The sequence below is a fragment of the Lampris incognitus genome, chromosome 1 (genome assembly GCF_029633865.1).
Source record: "Lampris incognitus isolate fLamInc1 chromosome 1, fLamInc1.hap2, whole genome shotgun sequence".
NCBI lineage: Eukaryota > Metazoa > Chordata > Actinopteri > Lampriformes > Lampridae > Lampris > Lampris incognitus.
In genome coordinates, this window is record NC_079211.1 from 6,500,845 (window position 1) to 6,524,775 (window position 23,931).

Here is a 23,931-nt window from a genome sequence, read left to right on the forward strand (position 1 = left end):
GATTGTATTTTCCAGGTTGCATCCAGCACGTGCAGTCACGCTAACGCTCAGTGACGGTCAGCTTTCACAAACACCGTGCAACTGCTGCTCTTCCAGTCACGTGGCGGGGCAACTGGGGCTCCCGCCCCGCAGGCCCAACACTTACTAGCCAGTATTCTCGGTAGACAGAAAACCCCGTCTCACAAACACTGCAGAGATGTGAAGATGATGCATCGTTTTAATACAAGCCCCTCTATGGTGGTAATAATAACAATACAGTGTGTTTCATCTCCAACGGTCGATGTCTCAGTTCATCTCCAGCTGCATGTTGGCTGAAAGCCCTTTTATTTTCCAGCTGCATACTGTATAATAAGCACATTACCCTCCACTGCTCCATAATGGTGTGGTTTATCCGATAACTGCTGACTCTCTGGTCTCTTTGGATAAAGGTGCCTGCTAAATACACACAATTTACACTGCAATGCGGTTAAGGTTAAAGGAACAGCGTGACACAAAGGCTTCAGACAGAACACGTGGTAACACTTTAGTATGGGGAACATATTCTAAGTAAAAAAACTTAATTACTAGTGAATTAGTAATGATCAAGATGTCACTTTAGTATGGGGAACATATTCTAAGTAACAAAAACTTAATTTAGAGTAATGTAACACTATGAACACTTGTAGTTTTGTGTGTTGTTATGTAAGAACAGACCATATTCATTAAGTGTTAGTAAGGGAGAATAACTCTTCTTGTGGTACTACCACCTTATAAAGGCCATACTAAGCAAAGCATATTGAGATGGTACTACTAATAAGCAATAATTCTGAGGTTATAGAGGGAAAATCATAGTTAATGGCTTACTGGTTGTATAATAAGGCCATGCAGAATAAGGCATTAATGAGTACGTAATAATGACCAATTAAGAGCCAATATGTTGCTAATTTGCATGCTAATAAGCACCTAATTAATGGTGTATATGTTCCCCATACTAAAGTGTTACCGAACACGTTTGTAACGGCTCTCCCTGAACCTGCTGAAACAAACAACTCCATGAGTCAAAAATCAGAATCAGGTAATTCACACGAATCCAATCAACAGCAAACTCATGTCAGAGAAACGGCTCCGGATCAATAACCTCCTCCCCCGCTGTCACCGATCATCTCCCAGCGCCCCCGTAAGGCCGCGTTGCCATTAATCATCGCCACCACAGAGATACAGCAGAGTCTTCTGGTAGTCTCCGGTCGTGTCCTCCTAGAGCACAGAGACACGCTGCTGTGAGTTCAAACACAGAATTCACGACTCAGACAAACACCAGCCTGACCGAACTCTGCCGCTACCCAGGGTTCCGGTCCAAATCAGCATGTTGGGAACGGTCTCGCCCGGACGGAACAGCTAACACACAGCACGTGAAAGGCACGAGAAAGTGTTTAACCTGAAGAGGTAAACAACATTTAACCTCAGGGGTTTGCCCCATTAGCCCTCACAACCACCGGCATTTCACTCCTACCAAAAACGGTCATTTTGACCGCCCACGGTTTTTAAACTCTATATTGTGTCAAGATAAATACCCAGTTGAGATATTAATGCATTACATACGTTAGTATGTCTGTTATGAAACTAACTGACACCAAAATTAACATTTTAACAACTTTAAGATACTATTTTTCCAACAATTCAAAATGGCCGCTGTCCAACGCCTGTAAATACTGCAACGCCTCGGTGGTAGTCATGGTGCGTCTGTAAGCAGACATGTTGGACATTATCACACATCAAGTTTAGACTATTTCTCTGCACTGGAGGACGCTAGTGTGTTTCTAGGACAGAATAACGAACTTCACGAAGGAAGGTCATAAATACTGACGTGACGCACACGATGACGCGCAAATCACGAGCGGACATTTTGACTGCTCGTGGTCGTTTTAGGTAGAGTTTATCATAACTTTTTTGTGCAATTAATCTAAAACTCATTTTAATGCAAATATATGCAATTTTAGGAGCATTCAGGGAGCAGCAGGTCTCTACCCCCCCCCCCCACACACACACACACAAAGTTATTAAACTTTAAAAATCCAAAAAGGTCAAAATGACCTGCTTGATCATTCTAGCGTTAAAAGTGTAATTTAAAGCGGCAATCTCGAAGATTCCTACTTCAATAAATATCCATTAGGTTACTATCTTTCATCAAACGAGATGACACTAACGATTCCAACAGGGGAATGATGGAATGTGCTGACAAGCGAGGAGAGTGTGCTGAGAAGGTGGAAGGAGTACTTTGAGGGGCTGATGAATGAAGAAAATGAGACAGAGAGAAGGTTGGATGATGCGGGGATAGTAAATCAGGAAGTGCAGTGGATTAGCAAGGAGGAAGTGAGGGCAGCTATGAAGAGGATGAAGAGTGGAAAGGCAGTTGGTCCTGATGACATACCTGTGGAGGCATGGAGGTGTTTAGGAGAGATGGCAGTGAGGTTTTTAACTAGATTGTTTAACACAATCTTAGAAAGTGAGAGGACGCCTGAGGAGAGCCTGGAGAGATGGAGGTATGCACTGGAGAGAAGAGGAATGAAAGGCAGTAGGAGCAAGACTGAATACCTATGCGTGAATGAGGGAGGACAGTGGAATGGTCAGGATGCAAGGAGTAGAGGTGAAGAAGGCCTATGAGTTTAAATACTTGGGGTTAACTGTCCAAAGTAATGGTGAGTGCAGAAGAGAGGTGAAGAAAAGAGTGCAGGCAGGGTGGAGTGGGTGGAGAAGAGTATCAGGAGTGATTTGTGACAGAAGGGTACCAGCAAGAGTTAAAGGGAAGGTTTACAAGATGGTAGTGAGACCAGCTATGTTATATGGTTTGGAGACAGTGGCACTGATGAAAAGACAGGAGGTTTTTAATTTGTGTATGTTTACTTTGTTTTGTTTTTTTTTTTGTTTTTTTTTTGGGTGTATGTTGTTTAAAAACAGGAAAAGAGGACAGTTGAGTTTGTTGAATACTTGTGTTATGATGCATTGTGTTTGTGGATGCAATTGTTGATCTGTCCAGAAAAATATCAATTAATAAAAAGAAAAATGTTAAAAAAAAAGACGGGAGGTGGAGCTGGAGGTGGCAGAGTTGAAGATACTAAGATTTTCACTGGGAGTGATGAAGAAGGACAGGATTAGGAACGAGTATATTAGAGGGACAGTTCAGGTTGGACGGTTTGGAGACAAAGCAAGAGAGACAAGATGGAGATGGTTTGGACATGTGTGGAGGAGAGATGCTGGGTATACTGGGAGAAGGATGCTGAACATGGAGCTGCCAGGGAAGAGGAGAAGAGGAAGGCCAAAGAGGAGGTTTATGGATGTGGTGAGGGAGGACATGCAGGTGGCTGGTGTGACAGAGGAAGATGCAGAGGACAGGAAGAGATGGAAACGGAGGATCTGCTGTGGCGCCCCCTAACGGGAGCAGCCGAAAGAAGTTCATCATTCAGTGTACAGAGGGTTTTAGATGATGTGAGAAAATGTCTTCTGACTCTTACTGGGTATGTGGCATGTAGTGTGACATGTTTGGCACTTTTCTTGGACTAACTAACTAGCTAATTAATTGTGTTAATGGTGGACAGAATCGGTTGTGTGTTAACAGTGAAATGTCAAAGCCGGAGGGAAGCAGTCGGGCTGCAACCGACAAGGCGGGTTGAGACTAGACGTCCATCAGAAACCAAAGTAGACACGTATGAAATAAGATCTGAAACATTCCCAACCCAGCCGTCCCAAAGCATCGAACCAACGGCCATTCACAAATCTAGACGGGTTTACTTTACAAAATGGTGAACATCATTCAAAATAACTACCACTTTAAGTTCTTGACAAAATGTTTCATGGATAGATGATTTCCTTCTATAAATGTGTTGCCTTTTCATGAGGCAACGTCTACGGGCAGGTTAACAACGTGGAGGTGTTCAGTAATGAGTAGCGCCTTTTCCAAGTTCTCATGATAAGCTCTTTTTTTTCCTTCAACTAATGAAAATCTCTTGCAGGAGTTAAACTCTTTTCCACCAAAATCGAGTAATTGAAGACAGCAACACGTCTCTGCTCGGAGAGCGGTGAGGGCCCACAGGGACTCCATTTAATTTACCGGTCTTGTGGAAATCAGAATAATTGGCCTGTTACAGGTCTTTTTAAGGAAATCCCATTTCCCTCTTTCGGCCCATTTTATCACTTGGCTGGTGTGACGGGTGGAGGAGCTCTTCCATACATCCACGTTGTGCCCTCGGATTCACACGGACGGCTGGAGAAACAGAGGCTTTCGTACAAATCCTAAAGAATCGCGAAAGAACGAGCAAGAAATGGATTTGAATCAAAACGGCTTAATTACTTAAATTAAGTATTCGATCATTTTTCAAACTAATCCCACCTTACCCGCCAACGCTCACAAAAGTGATGGGGGGAAACATGCTAAAGTCAGACTGATTCGGACTGCACTGACCGAACTGATCGATTGAACTGATCGATTGATTGATTTGATTGACAGTTTGTGACAGGATCGAGTGTTTGCCCCTGTACTCCGGTAGCTCGGTACCTGGATCGTGCTGTAAAGGGAGACTCCATACGTCTTTTTATAGCTGGCTCTGATGTCCAACATGTCCACCTCGCTCCTTGACACCATGATCCTCATCAGCGTCTCATCGTCGGTTCCAGCTCGCTAAGGGGGGGAAAAAAAAAACGACATGAGCAGAAGCTGTGAATCCACTGCGTTTATCAGGAGTATGAACGGACTTCACAGACACGGTGTTATACTTCCACTAATTTCAGCACTCATAAAGAGCCGTCACTAATATTCTTGGGAGTTCACACCACAGAGGACCTCTCCTGGTCCTCACATGTCACTGCGCTCTCCACGAAGGCCCAGCAGCGTCTTCACTTCCTGCGGCGTCTGAAGAAGGCGAGTCTCCCCCCACCCACCCATCCTCATCACATTCTACAGAGGCACCATAGAGAGCATCCTGACCAGCTGTATCTCTGTCTGGCATGGGACCTGCAAGGCCTCCGACCGCAAACCCCTACAGCGGATAGTGAAGACAGCTGGAAAGATCATAGGAACTGCTCTCCCGTCCATCCAGACCATCTATGATGCACGGTGCACCCGGGAGGCTCTCAGCATCGTGAAGGACCCCACCCACCCTCCCCACATCCACTTCACCCTCCTACCCTCTGGCAGGAGGTACCGGAGCATCCGTGCTGCCTCCAGCAGACTATGCAACACTTTCATTCCTCACTGTGAGGTTCCTCAACAGCCTGAGCACTCAGACCTCCATAAAATGACTCCCTCCCCCCTTTTTTTCTCCCCAATTGTATTCAGCCAATTACCCCACTCTTCCAAGCCGTCCTGGTCACTGCTCCACCCCCTCTGCCGATCCGGGGAGGGCTGCAGACTACCACATGCCTCCTCCCATACATGTGGAGTCGCCAGCTGCTTCTTTTCACCTGACAGTGAGGAGTTTCACCAGCGGGACATAGCACGTGGGAGGATCACACTATTCCCCCCCAGTTCTCTCTCCCCCCTGAACAGGCGCCCCGACTGACCAGAGGAGGTGCTAGAGCAGCGACCAGGACACACACCCAAATCCAGCTTCCCACCCACAGACACGGCCAATTGTGTCTGTAGGGACGCCCAACCAAGCTGGAAATAACACAGGGATTTGAACCGGCAATCCCCGTGTTGGTAGGCAACAGAATAGACCACTACACCACCCGGACGCCCCCACAAAATGACTTTTTGACCTTCTTACTCACAGTCCGTGTCAGGTGTGCTTGTGATGTTTGGGTCTGCGAAGTAATTTTTGTTTTTAATATTTATTGCATATTATTTCAAAGGTTGAATCAGTTCATCTGGACACAACGTTTAGTGACAGATACGTTTCATTATCATCTAAGTGACCTCTTCAGTCTCCACTGACTGCAGGTATCCCACCCTCATAAACAATACAGTGGCATAACAACCGAAACCAACGATCAGTTTCATATGCAAATATGAGTGTGACTATCAACTAGAGTTTCGATGGCCATGTGTACTATTCACAGAGGGTTCGGGAGTAGTGGCAATCACAGCATTGTAAGATGGTGACGGATGTACTCTTAGCCCCCCCCCCCCCCCGGTTCAGGGATGGTCGCTCCCTCTTCACATAGATGGCCTCTTTGACTCCCAATTCAAACCTGCGTTCCTCCCTATCAAGGATGTGCACATCCTCATCCCCGAAAGAGTGGCCACTGGCCTGTAGATGGTGTAGACTGTGGAGTCCTGGCCTGTAGATGGTGTAGACTGTGGAGTCCTGGCCTGTAGATGGGTGTAGACTGGAGAGTCCTGGCCAGCAGATGGTGTAGACTGTGGAGTCCTGGCCTGTAGATGGTGTAGACTGTGGAGTCCTGCCCTGTAGATGGGTGTAGACTGGAGAGTCCTGGCCTGCAGATGGTGTAGACTGTGGAGTCCTGGCCTGTAGATGGGTGTAGACTGGAGAGTCCTGGCCTGCAGATGGTGTAGACTGTGGAGTCCTGGCCTGTAGATGGTGTAGGCTGTGGAGTCCTGGCCTGCAGATGGTGTAGACTGTGGAGTCCTGGCCTGTAGATGGGTGTAGACTGGAGAGTCCTGGCCTGTAGATGGTGTAGACTGTGGAGTCCTGGTCTGTAAATGGTGTAGACTGTGGAGTCCTGGCCTGTAGATGGTGTAGACTGTGGAGTCCTGGTCTGTAGATGGTGTAGACTGTGGAGTCCTGGCCTGTAGATGGTGTAGACTGTGGAGTCCTGGCCTGCAGATGGTGTAGACTGTGGAATCCTGGCCTGTAGATGGTGTAGACTGTGGAGTCCTGGTCTGTAGATAGTGTAGACTGTGGAGTCCTGGTCTGTAGATGGTGTAGACTGTGGAGTCCTGGCCTGTAGATGGTGTAGACTGTGGAGTCCTGGTCTGTAGATAGTGTAGACTGTGGAGTCCTGGCCTGTAGATGGTGTAGACTGTGGAGTCCTGGTCTGATGTGTTATTTGTTTGTTTTTATGAGGTCCATGTGAAATGTAACCTCGTTCTCCATTTTGTATGAGACATGCATGTGAGGCAATGACAAGTAAAAGCAGTCTGAGTGTGAGTCACCGAACACCAACCTGATATACTAATTTAAATGACCTTTTGGACTCTCTCTCTCCTCTCTCTCTTCTCTCTCTCTTTGTGTCACATCTAACTTATCAGTTCCAGTTCCTGGTATTGTAAAAACTTGTTAGTTAAATTCAACAGATTCTGATTCTGACTGGGAATAACAAGAAGTGCGTCAATGAAACAAGTTATTCCGGAACGGCTGATGTCCAACCCAACACATTTACACCTGCTGTTGTGGTGAAGTCCGATTCTGCGCTGAAGGACAGTTTGGACGTGGAAACTAATGTCTCTGCCAACATGTCAGCAGAGGAAGGAACTGTAGTTACTTGAGGGGGATTAAAAAAAGGAAATAAACACCACTCAACCACTTCTAGTGTTCCCATCATTTATTAAACCAAACACGAGCTCTGATTGGAGACCTGATGAGTCCCCGAGTCAAAGCAATGAATAAATCATCTGGAAAGTAAAAGGAAGTGAGTGATGTTCTTTCCTTCCTCACTAAGAACATTTTTTTCCCTTTTTTCCAGCTGACGGACAAACTTGACAGAGACAACAGTTCCTTTGTTCCAGTTCTGTCCACTTGCAGCAGGGCTACGGACGTCATGTCCTCGCATCAGCAGTCTGCCACGGCTGAATAGGACACAAAGAACTAGAGGAGAAGTAATATACTCAGTGTCCAAATGTGTATCCTATGTCCTGTGTAGGTCTGTTAGTCCTAAATAGAACCACACTATATCCTAGGGTATGTCCAAATGTCCTATGTAGGTTTATTTATCCCAAATGGAACCACAAAGTGTGTCCATCAGTATGTCTAAATGTCCTATTTAGACCGATTAGTCGTAAATTAAACAGTACATGTCTGAGGAGATGTCGAAATGTCCTTTGTACCGTAGAGCTACGGGTCCGAAATAAAATCATAGTGTTACCACTGGCATGTTCAAATGTCCTGTGTAGGTCTATGTAGGTCCATGTAGGTCTATGGGTCCTAAATAGAACCACTCAGTGTGTCTATGTCTGTGTCCATGCGTCTGGGGATTGGTCCTATATCCTAAAGCAATATGTCTCGTGTGTGTGTGTCCTTTGTGTAGTACGTGTTGGTACACAGTGTAGTACAGATACTCACCCTCATCGATCCATACAGGGCTTCTGCAAAATAGCCTGGCACGCTCTGGGCACACTTCACTGTGGGGGGGAATAAAACAGACAGTGTTGAAAACTATGATCCATCCATTATCCAAACCGCTTATCCTGCTCTCAGGGTGGTGGGGATGCTGGAGTCTATCCCAGCAGTCACTGGGCGGCAGGCGGGGAGACACCCTGGAGAGGCCACCAGGCCATCACAGGGCCGACACACACATTCACACCTAGGGACAATTTAGTACGGCCGATCCACCACCTGACCTACATGTCTTTGGTCTCCCGCACCACAGGTGACTATGTTGGGCCAGTCGACTAAAGGGTCCGACCCATTAACCAACCAGCTAGCGAGTCTACTCTTTATGGTCGTTACAAATTGGGCAGCGCAGTGGTTAGCACGGTCGCCTCACAGAAAGAAGGTCCTGGGTTCGAGCCCCAGGGTAGCCCAACCTTGGGGGTCGTCCCGGGTCGTCCTCTGTGTGGAGTTTGCATGTTCTCTCCGTGTCTGTGTGGGTTTCCTCCGGGTGCTCCGGTTTCCTCCCACAGTCCAAAGACATGTAGGTCAGGTGAAAACTATGTGTACTGTTGAATTTCATGAGTATTTTGATCTGACACCGTTTTCCACCTTTAATGATGTTGGAGTCTTTATTATAGAAATGTAATGGGTCTTACCGACAGCGAGCAGCAATTTCTCCAAGTTGCCAGTGGTCTCGCTTTTAATGCTGTCCTCAATATCAGAGCCAGACAGCTTCCTGTAGGCATCAAACACTGAAGAAAAGCAGCACATCTCAGCATGCCCCACTACGAAGACCGGAGATATCCTGACACACTTTTTTTTTTTTGTGGATTTTTTCCCCCCCTTATCCTCCCCAATTGTATCCAGCCAATTACCCCACTCTTCCGAGCCGTCCCGGTCTCTGCTCCACCCCCTCTGCTGATCTGGGGAGGGCTGATGACTACCACATGCCTCCTCCCATACATGTAGAGTCGCCAGCCGCTTCAATTCACCTGACAGTGAGGAGTTTCACCAGGGGGACTTGGGAGGATCATGTTATTCCCCCAGTTCCCCCTCCCCCCGAACAGGGGCCCCGACCGACCAGAAGAGGCGCTACTGCAGTGACCAGGTCACATACCCACATCCGGCTTCCCACCCACAGACACAGTCAATTGTGTCTGTAGGGACACTCGACCAAGCCGGAGATAACACAGGGATTTGAACTAGCGATCCCCGTGTTGGTAGGCAACGGAACAGACCGCTACTCTACCCGGATGCATATTCTGACACTTTTAAAGACTGGTATTTCAAGCAGGTGTGTGTCCTGTTGAAAATCAACAAAACATTGTGTTCATATTTAAGCCCTGATGTGTGATAGTGATATATTGTATTAATGTGTTGATAATGATATAAGGTATTAATGTGTTGATAATAATATATTGTATTAATATGTCGATATTGTATTAATGTATTGATATAATATATTGTATTAATGTGTGATATATTTTATTTATACACTACCGTTCAAAAGTTTGGGATCACCCAAACAATTTTGTGTTTTCCATGAAAAGTCACACTTATTCACCACCATATGTTGTGAAATGAATAGAAAATAGAGTCAAGACATTGACAAGGTTAGAAATAATGATTTGTATTTGAAATAAGATTTTTTTTACATCAAACTTTGCTTTCGTCAAAGAATCCTCCATTTGCAGCAATTACAGCATTGCAGACCTTTGGCATTCTAGCTGTTAATTTGTTGAGGTAATCTGGAGAAATTGCACCCCACGCTTCCAGAAGCAGCTCCCACAAGTTGGATTGGTTGGATGGGCACTTCTTTGAGCAGATTGAGTTTCTGGAGCATCACATTTGTGGGGTCAATTAAACGCTCAAAATGGCCAGAAAAAGAGAACTTTCATCTGAAACTCGACAGTCTATTCTTGTTCTTAGAAATGAAGGCTATTCCATGCGAGAAATTGCTAAGAAATTGAAGATTTCCTACACCGGTATGTACTACTCCCTTCAGAGGACAGCACAAACAGGCTCTAACCAGAGTAGAAAAAGAAGTGGGAGGCCGCGTTGCACAACTGAGCAAGAAGATAAGTACATTAGAGTCTCTAGTTTGAGAAACAGACGCCTCACAGGTCCCCAACTGGCATCTTCATTAAATAGTACCTGTTAGAGCCTGTTTGTGCTGTCCTCTGAAGGGAGTAGTACACACCGGTGTAGGAAATCTTCAATTTCTTAGCAATTTCTCGCATGGAATAGCCTTCATTTCTAAGAACAAGAATAGACTGTCGAGTTTCAGATGAAAGTTCTCTTTTTCTGGCCATTTTGAGCGTTTAATTGACCCCACAAATGTGATGCTCCAGAAACTCAATCTGCTCAAAGAAGTGCCCATCCAACCAATCCAACTTGTGGGAGCTGCTTCTGGAAGCGTGGGGTGCAATTTCTCCAGATTACCTCAACAAATTAACAGCTAGAATGCCAAAGGTCTGCAATGCTGTAATTGCTGCAAATGGAGGATTCTTTGACGAAAGCAAAGTTTGATGTAAAAAAAATCTTATTTCAAATACAAATCATTATTTCTGACCTTGTCAATGTCTTGACTCTATTTTCTATTCATTTCACAACATATGGTGGTGAATAAGTGTGACTTTTCATGGAAAACACAAAATTGTTTGGGTGATCCCAAACTTTTGAACGGTAGTGTATGTTGATAATAATATACAGTATTAATGTGTTGATATAATATACGGTATTAATGTGTTAATAGTAATATATTGTATTAATTTGTTGATAATAATATACTGTATCAATGTGTTGATATAATATATAGTATTAATGTGTTGATAGTAATATATTATATTAATGTGTTGATAGTAATATATTGTATTAATGTATTGATATAATATATTGTGTTAATTTGTTGACATAATATATTGTATTAATGTGTTGATATAATATATTGTATTAATGTGTTGATAATAATATATTGTATTAATGTGTTGATAGTAATATATAGTATTAATGTATTGATATAAAATATTGTATTGTGTTGATAGTAATATATTGTATTAATGTGTTGATAATAATATATTGTATTGTGTTGATAATAATATATTGTATTAATGTGTTGATAATAATATATTTTACTGTGTTGATAATAATATACTGTATTAATGTGTTAATAATAATATATTGTATTATGTGTTCATAGTAATATATTGTGTTAATGTGTTGATAATAATATATTGTATTAATGTGTTGATAATAATATATTGTATTAATGTGTTGATAGTAATATATTGTGTTAATGCGTTGATAATAATATATTGTATTAATGTGTTGATAGTAATATATTGTATTAACGTGCAGATAGTAATATATTGTATTAATTTGTTGATAATAATATATTGTATTTACGTGTTAATAATAATATATTGTATTAATGCGTTAATAATAATATATCGTATTAATGGGTTATAGTAACATATTGTATTAATGTGTTGACAGTAACATATTGTATTAATGTGTTGATAGTAATATATTGTATTAATGTGCTGATAATAATATATTTTACTAATGTGTTGATAATAATATACTGTATTAATAGTAATATATTGTATTAATGTGTTGATAATAATATATTGTATTATTGTGTTGATAATAATATATTGTATTAATGTGTTGATAGTAATATATTGTGTTAATGTGTTGATAATAATATATTGTATTAATGTGTTGATATTAACATACTGTATTAATGTTAATAATATATTGTATTAATGTGTTGATAATAATATATTGTATTGTGTTGATAGTAATATATTGTATTTATGTGTTGATATAATATATTGTATTAATGTGTTGATAGTAATATATTGTGTTAATGTGTTGATAATAATCTATTGTATTAATGTGTTGATAATAATATATTGTATCAATGTGTGCTGAATTTATGAAAGTGGAAGCAAGACAAGTCAGACATTATTAAAAGATGTAATGAAAGGTTTGTGAATTGAAAGCAAGAGTGCTGGAAATGCATGTGAATTTAAAAACTGATTTATGCACATAAACATGCACACACACGCACACACGCACACACACACACACACACACACACACACACACACACACACACACACACACACACACACACACAGCAAACCTTTTCTGAGATGCTCTGTGCTCCTGTTGCCAAGAATTGTAATGAACTCATCCTCATCTGTGCCAAACTTGCCTTCACCGGCTGCATATAAATCCTGGAGTACACACACACACACAGACTTTACTGAGAGGACACAACTGAACAAACAAAACAAGTGTCAAGTAAAGCTGTGTGTTATGGTCAGCGCGGCCCAGTGCCGCTTTAAGTGGATTTCATTCAGTGACATTAAGACTCATTAACTTATCTGCAGTAGGAACGTTTCCATTCAAATCCAATTTCCATCCAAAAAACAAAAACAAAGTCAAAAAGAATACAAAATAAAAATAAAACCAAAACCTGCCCCTTCCTTAAGCTGGTTTTAAGCAGATGAACATCGTGCCATCATCTAGAACAGCGGTTTCCAACCTGTGGCTCACGGCCCACAGACGGTTCGCAGTAGAGCAGCAGCTGAGCTGTGGGACGTCACAATAAAAATAATGTGGCGAATTCAGGGGGCAGCATGAGAAGCACCGCAGCCGGGACGCGACCCCGGGTCTCCCGCACCACGGGCGACTACGTTAACCAGTCAACTAAAGAGCCCGACCCGTTAGCCAAGGGCTAGCGAGTCTACACATCCGTGATCGCTACACTATTTTGTTTGGAGAGAGAGGGAAAAAAAATCTTTTGTGATCAAATATCTATTTTATTTGAATTAAAAATAAAATTTTAAATAAAATAAATAATAACAAACAATAAAAACAAAAAGAAAAAAGAAAAACTTATTTTCAAACTCAACAGTCAATGGAAACTATGCAATGATTTAGTCATGTTACAAAATTCACATGGGTATACATATTTATAAAATATCACATAGGTATACATATTTATAAAAAACAATGTTTTTCGTTTGCTCATTAGTAGGTCATGAGTGAAGGCTGAAAATGGGAATATTGCACTGATCACCAACATAGAGGATTGTTAATTATCTCTTTTTAACTGGTAATAACAACTTATTGATTATTTTGCTGCACAAAATATTTGGTGGGTCTTGGGTCAAGAAGTATCTCTGCAGGTGAGTCACTACAAGTGTTGGACCCCGGATCTAAAAGACAACGTCATGAAAAATATCATAAAGCAAATGGAGACGTGTCCATGTGGATTAGTTGCTAAAGGAGAATTAGAAAAGTCCACAACCATCGCTTGATATCTTTATCAACAAGTCAACTTTTACCACTCAGGCTGGTATGAAAATTCAGCTCTTTCGATCTGTTACTAACATGTACCATTTTACATAAAATAACTTGATGGAACTAGTTTATGAAACGGATAGCTCAAATCAAGCAATCTGATTGGGTGTTAGCCATGGTATAATAACCGTATACATCAGCGATGACATCTAATTCCTTTATTATTTATTGCCTCACTCAGTACCGGTGTGGGAAGGAGGCGGCGCAAACTTACGTTTGCGGCGGCCTCACCCATTACTGTCCATGCAGTGTCTTTGTCCATGTCTGCATTTAAGTTTGTGTCCTTCTTGGATGGCTGGGAGAGCTTGGTCTGCGGCGTCCTGTGGGCCCAGGGACCACGGCCCTGCCTGGAGCTGCACCCGAAGAGGAAACACCAAGGGCGGTCCGACAGGACACGAAAGAGGGGCAGGCTAAGCTAACTGCTAGCCCATGCAGACCAGCAGTTCCGATAACACCGAGGGTTGTCTGGTGGCGGCCTCGCCTAGCATTGACTGTGTTTTTGGTGTTGTTGTGTGGCGTGCGGGGCCGTGTGCATTTTAACTTCTGGGGTGATTCTGAATTGCTCGTTCATCTAGAATAGAGTAAGTATAATCTTTCTTACTCAACAAGTTGCTACTAATCTTATTCCAGCTGCTTGAGTATTAGTCCTTTTGTCTATACATCTGCTGCTGGTTCTTAGTGGGATCTTATTCTAGCTGTAGCTGTCTTATTCTATTTACTTACTTGTCTTATTTACTTATTCTAACTGTAGCTGATTTTAATCTAGTGTGTCCTTAAATATTTCTTGTTGCCTAGCTGTTTTGACTTAGTTATCCTTTTAGCTTATAAATATATTCCTTGGTAACTTGCTGTTTGCAGTTTTAATAGTATTGTGTGAGGTTTGATAGAGTTTTACATGAGTGACCAGTTTCTGGGCAATAGGCCTCTTTTCAGTGTACCTCTTTGGCCAATTGGGTGTTAAGTGGCCAGGGTGTGGCCTGCACTCATGGCAGACAATTCCTCTCCTCCTTTGACCTTCACCTCTCACCCTCTCCTCCTACCCACAAGGCTGGCAACCAGCTGGACCTTATCTTTACTAGACACTGTCCTATTTCCAATCTCTCTGTTACTCCCCTCCAGCTCCCTGACCACTATTTCATGTCCTACTCTCTCTCCCTCTCTTCACCACCCTCAGCCCCTTCCCCTACCCACATAGTTTACACCCGTAGACACCTCCGCTCTCTCTCCACCACTGATCTTTCTTCCTCTGTTACCTCTATCCTCCCTACACCTGAATCTTTCTCTCTCCTACCCCCTGACACTGCTACTGATCTTCTTCTCTCTACCCTCTCCTCTTCTCTGGACAATCTCTGTCCCCTCACCTCCAGGCCTGCACGCCCAACTCCACCTGCCCCTTGGCTGACCGACTCAGTACGTACTGACAGACGGAGCCTGAGAGTGGCAGAGCGCAAATGGAGAAAAGTCAAACTCCCAGAGGATCTTCTCAACTTCCAGTCTCTTCTTTCCACTTTCTCCTCCTCCCTTTCTGCTGCTAAGGCTGCCTTCTATCGCTCCAAAATCCTATCCTCTGCCTTTAATCCTAAGAAACTATTTGAAACCTTCTCTAGACTTCTTCAACCCCACCTCCTCCTCCTCCTACTTCCTCCTTTCTCCCAGATGACTTCGCTAACTTCTTTGACAAGAAGGTAAATGACATCAGATCCTCCTTTTCTCACCACCCGGTTAGTGATGCTTGCACTATCCCACCCTCTGCACCCTCCTTCATCTCTCCACGTCCCACCCTATCCCACCTCGCTCCCCTCTCCCCCAACGACATTCTAAACCTCATCACATCCAATCGCCTCACCACATGCTCCTTGACCCGGTCCCCTCCCCTCTTCTTCAGTCTATAGCACCTGAACTCCTTCCCTATCTAACCCACCTCATCAACACCTCCCTCCAGGCAGGATGCTTTCCATCTGCCTTAAAGACTGCTAGAGTCACGCCCTTCACAAGAAACCATCACTTAACCCCTCTGACGTCAAAAACTACAGACCAGTTTCCCTTCTACCCTTTCTATCCAAAACTTTCGAACGTGCTGTCTTTAACCAACTTTCTTTGTACCTCCACCAGAACAACCTCCTGGACCCCAACCAGTCTGGGTTCAGGGTGGGTCACTCGACAGAGACGGCCCTCCTTGCAATGACAGAATCGATGCACTCTGCGAGAGCAAACTCTCTCTCCTCTGTCCTGATACTCCCGGACCTGTCAGCTGCGTTCGACACAGTGAACCACCAGTTCCTCCTCTCTACCCTCAAGGGGCTGGGTGTCACAGGCTCTGCACTCTCAGTTGTTTGCAACCTACCTGACGGGTCGCTCCTACCAGGTGACATGGAGGAGAGCTGTGTCGGAGCCTCACAGACTAACTACAGGCGTTCCACAGGGTTCGGTTCTGGGTCCTCTCCTTTTCTCCCTGTACACGACATCCCTGGGTTCTGTTATTCACTCGCATGACTTCTCTTACCATTGTTATGCCAATGACACCCAGCTGATCTTGTCCTTTCCTCCCTCTGACACACAAGTAGAGACACGCATTGCTGCGTGCTTGACTGACATCTCGGAGTGGATGGCGACACACCACCTGAAGCTCAATCTGGACAAGACAGAACTGATGTTCCTCCCGGGGAAAGGTTGCCCACACCGAGACCTGGCCATCACCATTGACGACACCGTGGTGACGCCAAATCTGACTGTGAGGAATCTGGGTGTGATCCTGGACGACCAACTGTCGTTTGCTGAAAACGTTGCATCGGTTGCTCGCTCCTGCAGATTTCTCCTCTATAACATCAGGAGGATTCGCCCATTCCTCACCAACGAGATGGCGCAGGTGCTCATCCAGGCTCTGGTCATCTCCCAGCAGGACTATGGAAACATCCTCCTTGCTGGCGCCCCTGCGTCGGCCATCAGACCTCTGGAGCTTGTTCAGAAAGCTGCAGCTCAGCTGGTGTTCAACAGCTCTAAGTTCTCCCACACAACTCCCCTTCTCATGTCCCTACACTGGCTCCCAGTAGCTGCTCGCATCCAGTTTAAGACTCTGGTGCTAGCCTACAGGGCAGTGAAAGGAACAGCGCCTTCCTATCTCCAGGCCATGGTCAAGCCCTACACCCCCGCCCGAACACTTCGCTCTGCCGCCTCGGGACACCTGGTTGCCCCGTCGCTCAGAGGACCTTTCTGCCGATCGACCCGGTCACGGCTCTTTTCTGTCCTGGCCCCACAGTGGTGGAATGAACTCCCCACTGATGTCAGGACAGCGGAGTCGCTGCCCATCTTTCAGCGCAGGTTGAAAACTCACCTCTTTAAGAACTACTACCCTGTTACTTGTTCTTAGCACTTATTGTATTCACTCATTAAAAAAAAAAAATCTCTTTCTTGCACTTTTACTTTAGCACTGGTTTTGCTCTTAGATGCTTGTTTAGATGCACTTATGACCTCTGATGACTAGTAGTTCCCCTGATTTCCTACGTTAAATGCACTTATTGTAAGTCGCTTTGGATAAAAGCGTCAGCTAAATGACTGTAATGTAATGTGTGTTGAAGGTGTCTGGTTGGGAGAGCTGGTGTTGGATCGGCTGGGAGAGACTGGTCTGCTGCATCCAGTGGGCCCAGGGACCACAGCCCTGCCTGGAGCTGCGCCCGAGGAGGAAACACCGAGGGCAGTCTGACAGAAAGTGGAAGCGGGGCAGGCTAAGCTAACTGTTAGCCCATGCAGACCGGCAGTTCTGACAGTCCTCCTGGTGTTCACTCTCTTGGACAGTGAATTTTTGTTAGATAGATGTGTTTTTGTAGCTTTTTTGTTGTTGTTGTATAGTTTGGATTTATGTGTTCTTGTAGTTTGGATGTGTTATTGTCTTTGTGTTGCACTGCTGTGGGCTGGGGGAAACGATATTTCATTTAATTTCATGTACACAAGTGCATGAAAGTCCTGGGTACGACGTTAAAGTGCAACCGTCGGGTCGTCGGCGACTAAACAGGCACCCCCACTTCAACCCTTGTGTTGTTGTGAGAAGGGTGTGTGGACACCCAGCAGGACTAAAAACAAAACCTGTCAAAGGGTGGATGAGTTCCTCTGTGGACCAACGGCCATCCATACCTGGAGAGCAGATAGGAACCACCAGGTACTCCCCCTACTGACTCAACCTGCTGAGGCATCAGCTGTGCTGTTACGACCTCCATAGGTTATGGAACTGATGATGATGATAAATAGAATAGAATGGAATAGAACAGAATATTCTATTGTGCTCCTATGACCTCCATAGGTTACGGAACTGATGATGATGATGATGATGAAGTGCATGAAATGAAATGACAAATAAATGTTCCTTATTACACAACACAGTATCACTCCGCATTGCCTAGCAACCACCTTACACTGTGTGCCGGCAGCCAGGAGGGCCTATTTCTTTCTACGAACAATGCTTAATGAACATATTAATTTCATATTACCACATTTGGTAACCATTTTGTCATGCCATGAGCTGTTGCTTAAATTATCCACGCAGCTTGTGTGTTTGAACTTTGGAGGGAACTGGTTGGTTTCTACTTCATGAACCTCCTACTGAAGACCTTCCAGTACTGACCCACACTGGCTCTCGTGTTGGCTTGCAGCTTTACTACAGCTTCATGTATTTACACTGGTTTGTGTAAATCCTTAAACCGGGACCTCCATGTCTGCACTGCCTGAAACTGTACCACCATGGTGCTGATGAGACAGTCAGCATCACATGTGTCTGGTGCACTCAGTACCCAAACCCACTTTCAGGAACCAGGACGAGCGGTTCTGAAGAATCAGGACTCGCCATTCCAGGAAGTTAACACCCTTAAATTGATTTATCTGGTTGCACATTTTTCAGCGTGCACAACAACGTACCCTTGGATCCCTTGGCCTTTTCTCTCTCTGTGGCACGTGGCCCCTCCCTTAACATGTTGACATTTGAAAAAAATTGATTTAATTATAATTTAATTTATTCCTGCCCCCTGCAGCGGAGAGGTCATCTTCCTGTTGTGTAAGGTTGCGTCTCCTCTCTCCGTCTTTTCAGGTTTTTAAGAGGTTTTACTTCTAAACTGATCCAACAACCATTTTCAGAATGTGACTTTTAGAAAAGGTGGGGAAAAAAAATATTTTCCAGGATGTCGGCTGTCATCGCGCCCTCTTACCTTGGCGTCTTTCTCAATCTTTGACTCGTCTATGTCTGTCTCTCGGCTCCCCTTCGAAAAGACAGACAGACAGACAGACAGACAGGTAGAGGGGTAAAAAAGAAAAAGCGGTTAGGGCGGCACTTTACTTGGTAATCTCTGTGCCTGGTGACCAGTAAAGATTACATCTCTGTCTCTGAAACAAACACACCTGAGAAATCAACGGTATGTGATGCAGCCCTCTGCCCCGCCCACCCACCCACACACACACACACACTTCCATTCCAACCCCCTTTGGGACTCTGTAATGAAACATCACCATGGCGCCTCATTACCAGGAAAAGAAAGATATGTCTCCCCAGCATATCTCTCTCTCTCTCTCTCTCTCTCTCTCTCGCTCTACCTGCAGCAGGATCACCAGTAGTCTCTGGTAGTGCCCTGAGGTGTCACCACAGATATCTTTCTCCAGCTTTCCACCACAATCTGGAGAAATGAGGGAGATATTATTTACACCTCTCGCTCACCACAGTCGCTAATGGTTGAAATCAGATCCCAGAGGGCCCCCCTCCTCTCTCTCTCTTTCCTCTCTCTCTCTTCTCTCTCTCTTTCCTCTCGTTCTCTCTCCCCTCTCTCTCCTCTCTCTCTCTCTCTCCTCTCGTTCTCTCTCCCCTCTCTCGCTCCTCTCGTTCTCTCCCCTCTTTCTCTCCCCCCCTCTCTCTTCTCTTCCCCCCCTCTCTCTCCTCTCTCTCTCTCTCTCTCTCTCTCTCTCTCTCTCTCTCTCTCTCTCTCTCTCACACACACACACACACACACACACATGCAGCAGGATCCAACAGACACCAGAGACTGGATTAGTCATCGGATGGACAGAACACCTCGGGCCTTTGGTGTTTTGTGCCTTGGTTTATATAATTACTATTTTCCCCTGAATGCTTCACTCCACTGGTCTGTCCAGTTCGCTTTGGCTGCACGTCTGTCACAGATGTGTGAGGAGGGCAGGCAGCCATATCTGCTAAAAAAAAAAATTCTGGCAAAAATCTTGAAATAAGCATTATGAGACTTAAAACATGAAATAAATACCTTAAGAAGCTTGTGTTTTTTTAAGTGTAAGGTTTGTGATGCAATAGAATTAATTGTTAAAAAAAAGCTGTTTTCTAATATAGCATCCATGTTCTGATCTTTACAGTTGAAACAGCTTGTCCATGGCATTAAACTAAGAAGTTTAATTTTTTGATTTTTTAAAGGAAATTACCTTTAACAAAACAGCCACTCAACTCTGGACAACATGTAGGCCATCCTGCTACAAGCCATCCGGTCCTTGTATAACCAAAGTGAGAACTACTATGTCCGCATTCTCGGCACAAACATGTTTTCGGTGGGTGTCGGACTCTGCCAAGGTTGTCCCTTGTCTCCGATTCTGTTTGTGATATTCATGGACAGGATCTCAAGGCGCAGCCAAGGTGAGGAGTGTGTCTGTTTTGGGAACCTCAGAATTGCATCTCTGCTCTTCGCAGATGATGTGGTTTTGTTGGCTTCATCAGAACATGACCTCCGGCGCACACTAGGGCGGTTTGCAGCTGAGTGTGAAATGGCCGTGATGAGAGTCAGCAACTCCAAGTCTGAGGCCATGGTTCTCTACTGGAAAATGGTGGATTGCTCCCTCCGGGTTGGGGATAAGTTGTTGCCTCAAGTGAAGGAGTCAAGTATCTGGGGGTCTTGTTCATGAGTGAGGGTGGAATGGAGCAGTAGATTGACAGGCGGATTGGCACAGCATCAGCAGTAATGCGGATGTTGTACCGGACCGTTGTGGTGAAGAAGGAGCTGAGCTGGAAGACAAAGCTCTCAATTTACCAGTCAATCTTCGTTCCAACCCTCACTTATGGTCAGTAACTTTGGGTAGTGACCGAAAGGGTCAGATCGCGGATACAAGTGGCTGAAATGAGTTTCCTCCATAGGGTGTCTGGGCTCAGCCTTAGAGATAGGGTGAGGAGCTTGGACATCTGGAAGGAGCTCAGAGTAGAGCCGCTGCTCCTTCGCGTCGAAAGGAGCCAGTTGAGGTGGTTCAGGCACCTGATTAGGATGCTTCCTGGGTGCCTTCCTTTGGAGGTTTTCCGGGGACATCCAACTGGGGGGAGATCCCGGGGTAGACCCAGAACTCGCTGGAGGGACTATATGTCTAATCTGGCCTGGAAACATCTTGGGATCTCCCAGAAGGAGCTGGAGGGCGTTGCTGGGGACAGGGACATCTGGACTGCCCTAGTTTGCTTACTGCCACCGTGACCCGACCCCGGAGAAGCAGCTGATGATGAGATGAGCTGAGATGCCAATGATCATATGCTAATGATTGCAGAGTGAAGAACAAAAATCTTATGAACATTGCGACATGGCTATAATGAGGTACAGGAAATCATTTCCACCAATTATTTCTGATCTTCATTCAGTAATTTACAGTTTGAAAGTAAGATTTATATGATTGTGAAGATTAAACAATGGACCTTTTGCCCTTTCATCCCAATTCATTTACACAACTCTCATTTGTCGACAGGTACCAAGCCTAACCTGTGTCCTCTGATCTTAACTTTTCATGTAAACATGTTTTGGTAGGCAGTAATGAACATCACATTCAGAACACTATGGATTTTGTGGATAAGGTGAGGGACATCATTATGGAGAGGGATAAAACAATGGTCTCTTATGATGTTACATCTCTCTTCATGTGCGTTCCTGTTGATGAAGCAGTGGAGGTAGTCTGTATGACATTTCAAAACGACCCCACCCATAGCAATAGGATCACCATTCACACTAACCAAGTGTGTCTGCTCCTGAAGCTGTGTCTGTCGCCGGCGACGAGGACCATCTAGTCACCTTGTGATAGATGACTGATGACTTGCACAATGATTAAAGTGAGGAAGAATTGTGCATCATCAACCCCACTCTCTCGTCCGAGACCACCTACGTACTACCAGTGGCAAGACTAAGCGAGACGACTGGCAATGGAAGCGGATGCAGATTTTTCCTCAGTGTTTCTTCCCAAAGCCTTTCCCACAGACGAGTATACCCGCAAGGCAGCGGAGGTTTAAAATCAGAGTTTGCCTTCTCCTAGATGAATTGCCTGACAAGGTTAATGGGCTTCATCTACCCAGGTTTGAAATCAGAGTTGTCCTTCTCCTAGACTGGCAGCCAACCAAGGCTAATGAGTCCAATTGACCCACCCGGTTATACCGCTGGGAACCTGGTCGCTCCTGCAGCAGACTTTGTGAAACAGGAGGTACCACGAGAAGGTGCTGCTGCGGACACATCTGCATAGGAGCAGCCATATGCTAAGGTCCTGATGGACCCGCGGCGATCACTACACCAGGAAGCAAGAGGCCACCGCACCGCTTCACATTCCTTTTGGCAAGTAGGACATCTGGCCCAATACTCACCACCTCCCAGTAGCACACCCGTCGTACTATAGTATCATGGGTGTCCTATGGGTTCCCCAGTCTCACCTATAGTGGCCAACTTGTATACGGAGGAAGTGGAAAAGAGGTCTCTGATGTCCTGTTCAGGGATACCACCTAGCCATTGGTTCAGATTTGTGGACGACACCTGGGTTAAAATTAAATCTCAGAACGTACCACATTTCACCGACCACATTAACTCTGTGGACACCACATCAAGTTCACCAGGGAGGATGTGCAAAATGACAGGTTAGCCTTCTCAGACAGTGAAATTGCAATTGGTGATGGGGGACATTTGATTGTTGATGTTTACCGTAAACCAACACATACTGATCAGTACTTAAGGTTTGACTCTCATCACCCACTGGAGCACAAACCGGGAGTCATCAGGACGCTGTGCCACCAAGATGACAACGTCCCCACTGACACAGTAGCTGGGGAAGGGGAGAAATCCCACATTAAACAGGTCCTGGTTAAGTGTGGTTATCCTAACTGGGCATTAGTCAAAGCCAAGAAGGCGCCCAAACAGTGCACCAGCCAGTCGAAGAGAGAAGGACAACAACTACCAAAGTGTAAACAGTGGTGATTCTGTATGTGGCGGGAGTGTTGGAGACGCGTATTTTCCAAACACCGCATCTCAGTTGCTTTCAAACTCCAACACACGCTGAGCCAGAAGTTGGTCCACCCCAAGGATCGGGTCCCCCGGCACAAACAGAGCAATAAGGTGTACTCTGTTAAGTACCAGGAGAATTGCAGTGACTTGTACATCGGGAAAACCAAACAGACACTGGACAAGAGGATGGCACAACACAGGAGAGCTAACACGTCTAGCCAGGACTCCACAGTCTACACCATCTACAGGCCAGGGGCCACTCTTTCAAGGACGAGGAAGTGCACATCCTTGATAGGGAGGAACGCTGGTTTGAACAGGGAGTCAAAGAGGCCATCTATGTATGTTAATAGGGAACGACCATCCCTGAATCGAGGAGGGGGCCTTAGAGTACATCTGTCACCATCTTACAGTGCTGTGATTCCCAAATCCTCTGTGAATAATACACATGTTCACTGTAACTCTAGTTAATGGTCACAGCAATTTGCATATGAAACCTATCGTGGTTGTCGGTCGTTATGTCACCGTATTATTTATAAGGGTGGGGATACCTGCAATCATTTGAGACTGAAGAGGTCACTTAGATGCCCCTTTTCCACTACATGGTACCGGCTCAACTCGTCTTGACTCGCAGAGTGTCGTTTTCCATTACCTTAACAGTACCCCCTCAGTGTAGCTGGTCTGCATTGAATCTGGTACCTGCTCCTCCAGTTTTTTTGGAACCTCAACAAAGGTGGTACCAGAGAAGTGGTAACAGTTACCAAAATGCCAGTACTTTCCAGTAATGGAGAATGAAAAAGTCGAGTCGAGTTGAGCCGGTACCATGTAGTGGAAAAAGGGCGTTAGATGAGTGATGAAACGTTTCTCCCACTAAACGGTGTGTCCAGATGAACTGATTATACTTTCTGTGACTTTTTTTGGGATGTACGCTTTTGGAAATATGTATATTCGAAACTGAAAAATAGAAAGAAGGGTATTTTGGTCAGTTCACAACATAAAGGCTGACTTACACCTTCACAGTGTGCTGTGAACTTATGCTTAGCTGGCTAACAGCTGCTTACAAATCCTTGAATTTCAAACATCAGCAG

At 44.8% G+C, this 23,931-nt stretch overlaps 1 protein-coding gene across 1 annotated transcript in view; it reads right to left on the reverse strand.

Moving 5' to 3' along the window:
• Positions 1-238: 238 nt before the first annotated feature.
• anxa5a (annexin A5a) overlaps positions 239-23,931 on the reverse strand; it is a 47,066-nt gene continuing 23,373 nt past the window's right edge. Inside the window, exons 6-12 of the mRNA XM_056292296.1 lie at positions 19,194-19,273; positions 18,812-18,862; positions 12,394-12,487; positions 8,900-8,995; positions 8,214-8,272; positions 4,529-4,651; positions 239-1,233 (exon numbers count right to left, since the gene is read on the reverse strand). Coding sequence (XP_056148271.1) covers positions 1,174-1,233; positions 4,529-4,651; positions 8,214-8,272; positions 8,900-8,995; positions 12,394-12,487; positions 18,812-18,862; positions 19,194-19,273 — 563 coding nt within the window. The 3' untranslated portion in view covers positions 239-1,173. The remainder of the gene's footprint in view (positions 1,234-4,528; positions 4,652-8,213; positions 8,273-8,899; positions 8,996-12,393; positions 12,488-18,811; positions 18,863-19,193; positions 19,274-23,931) is intronic.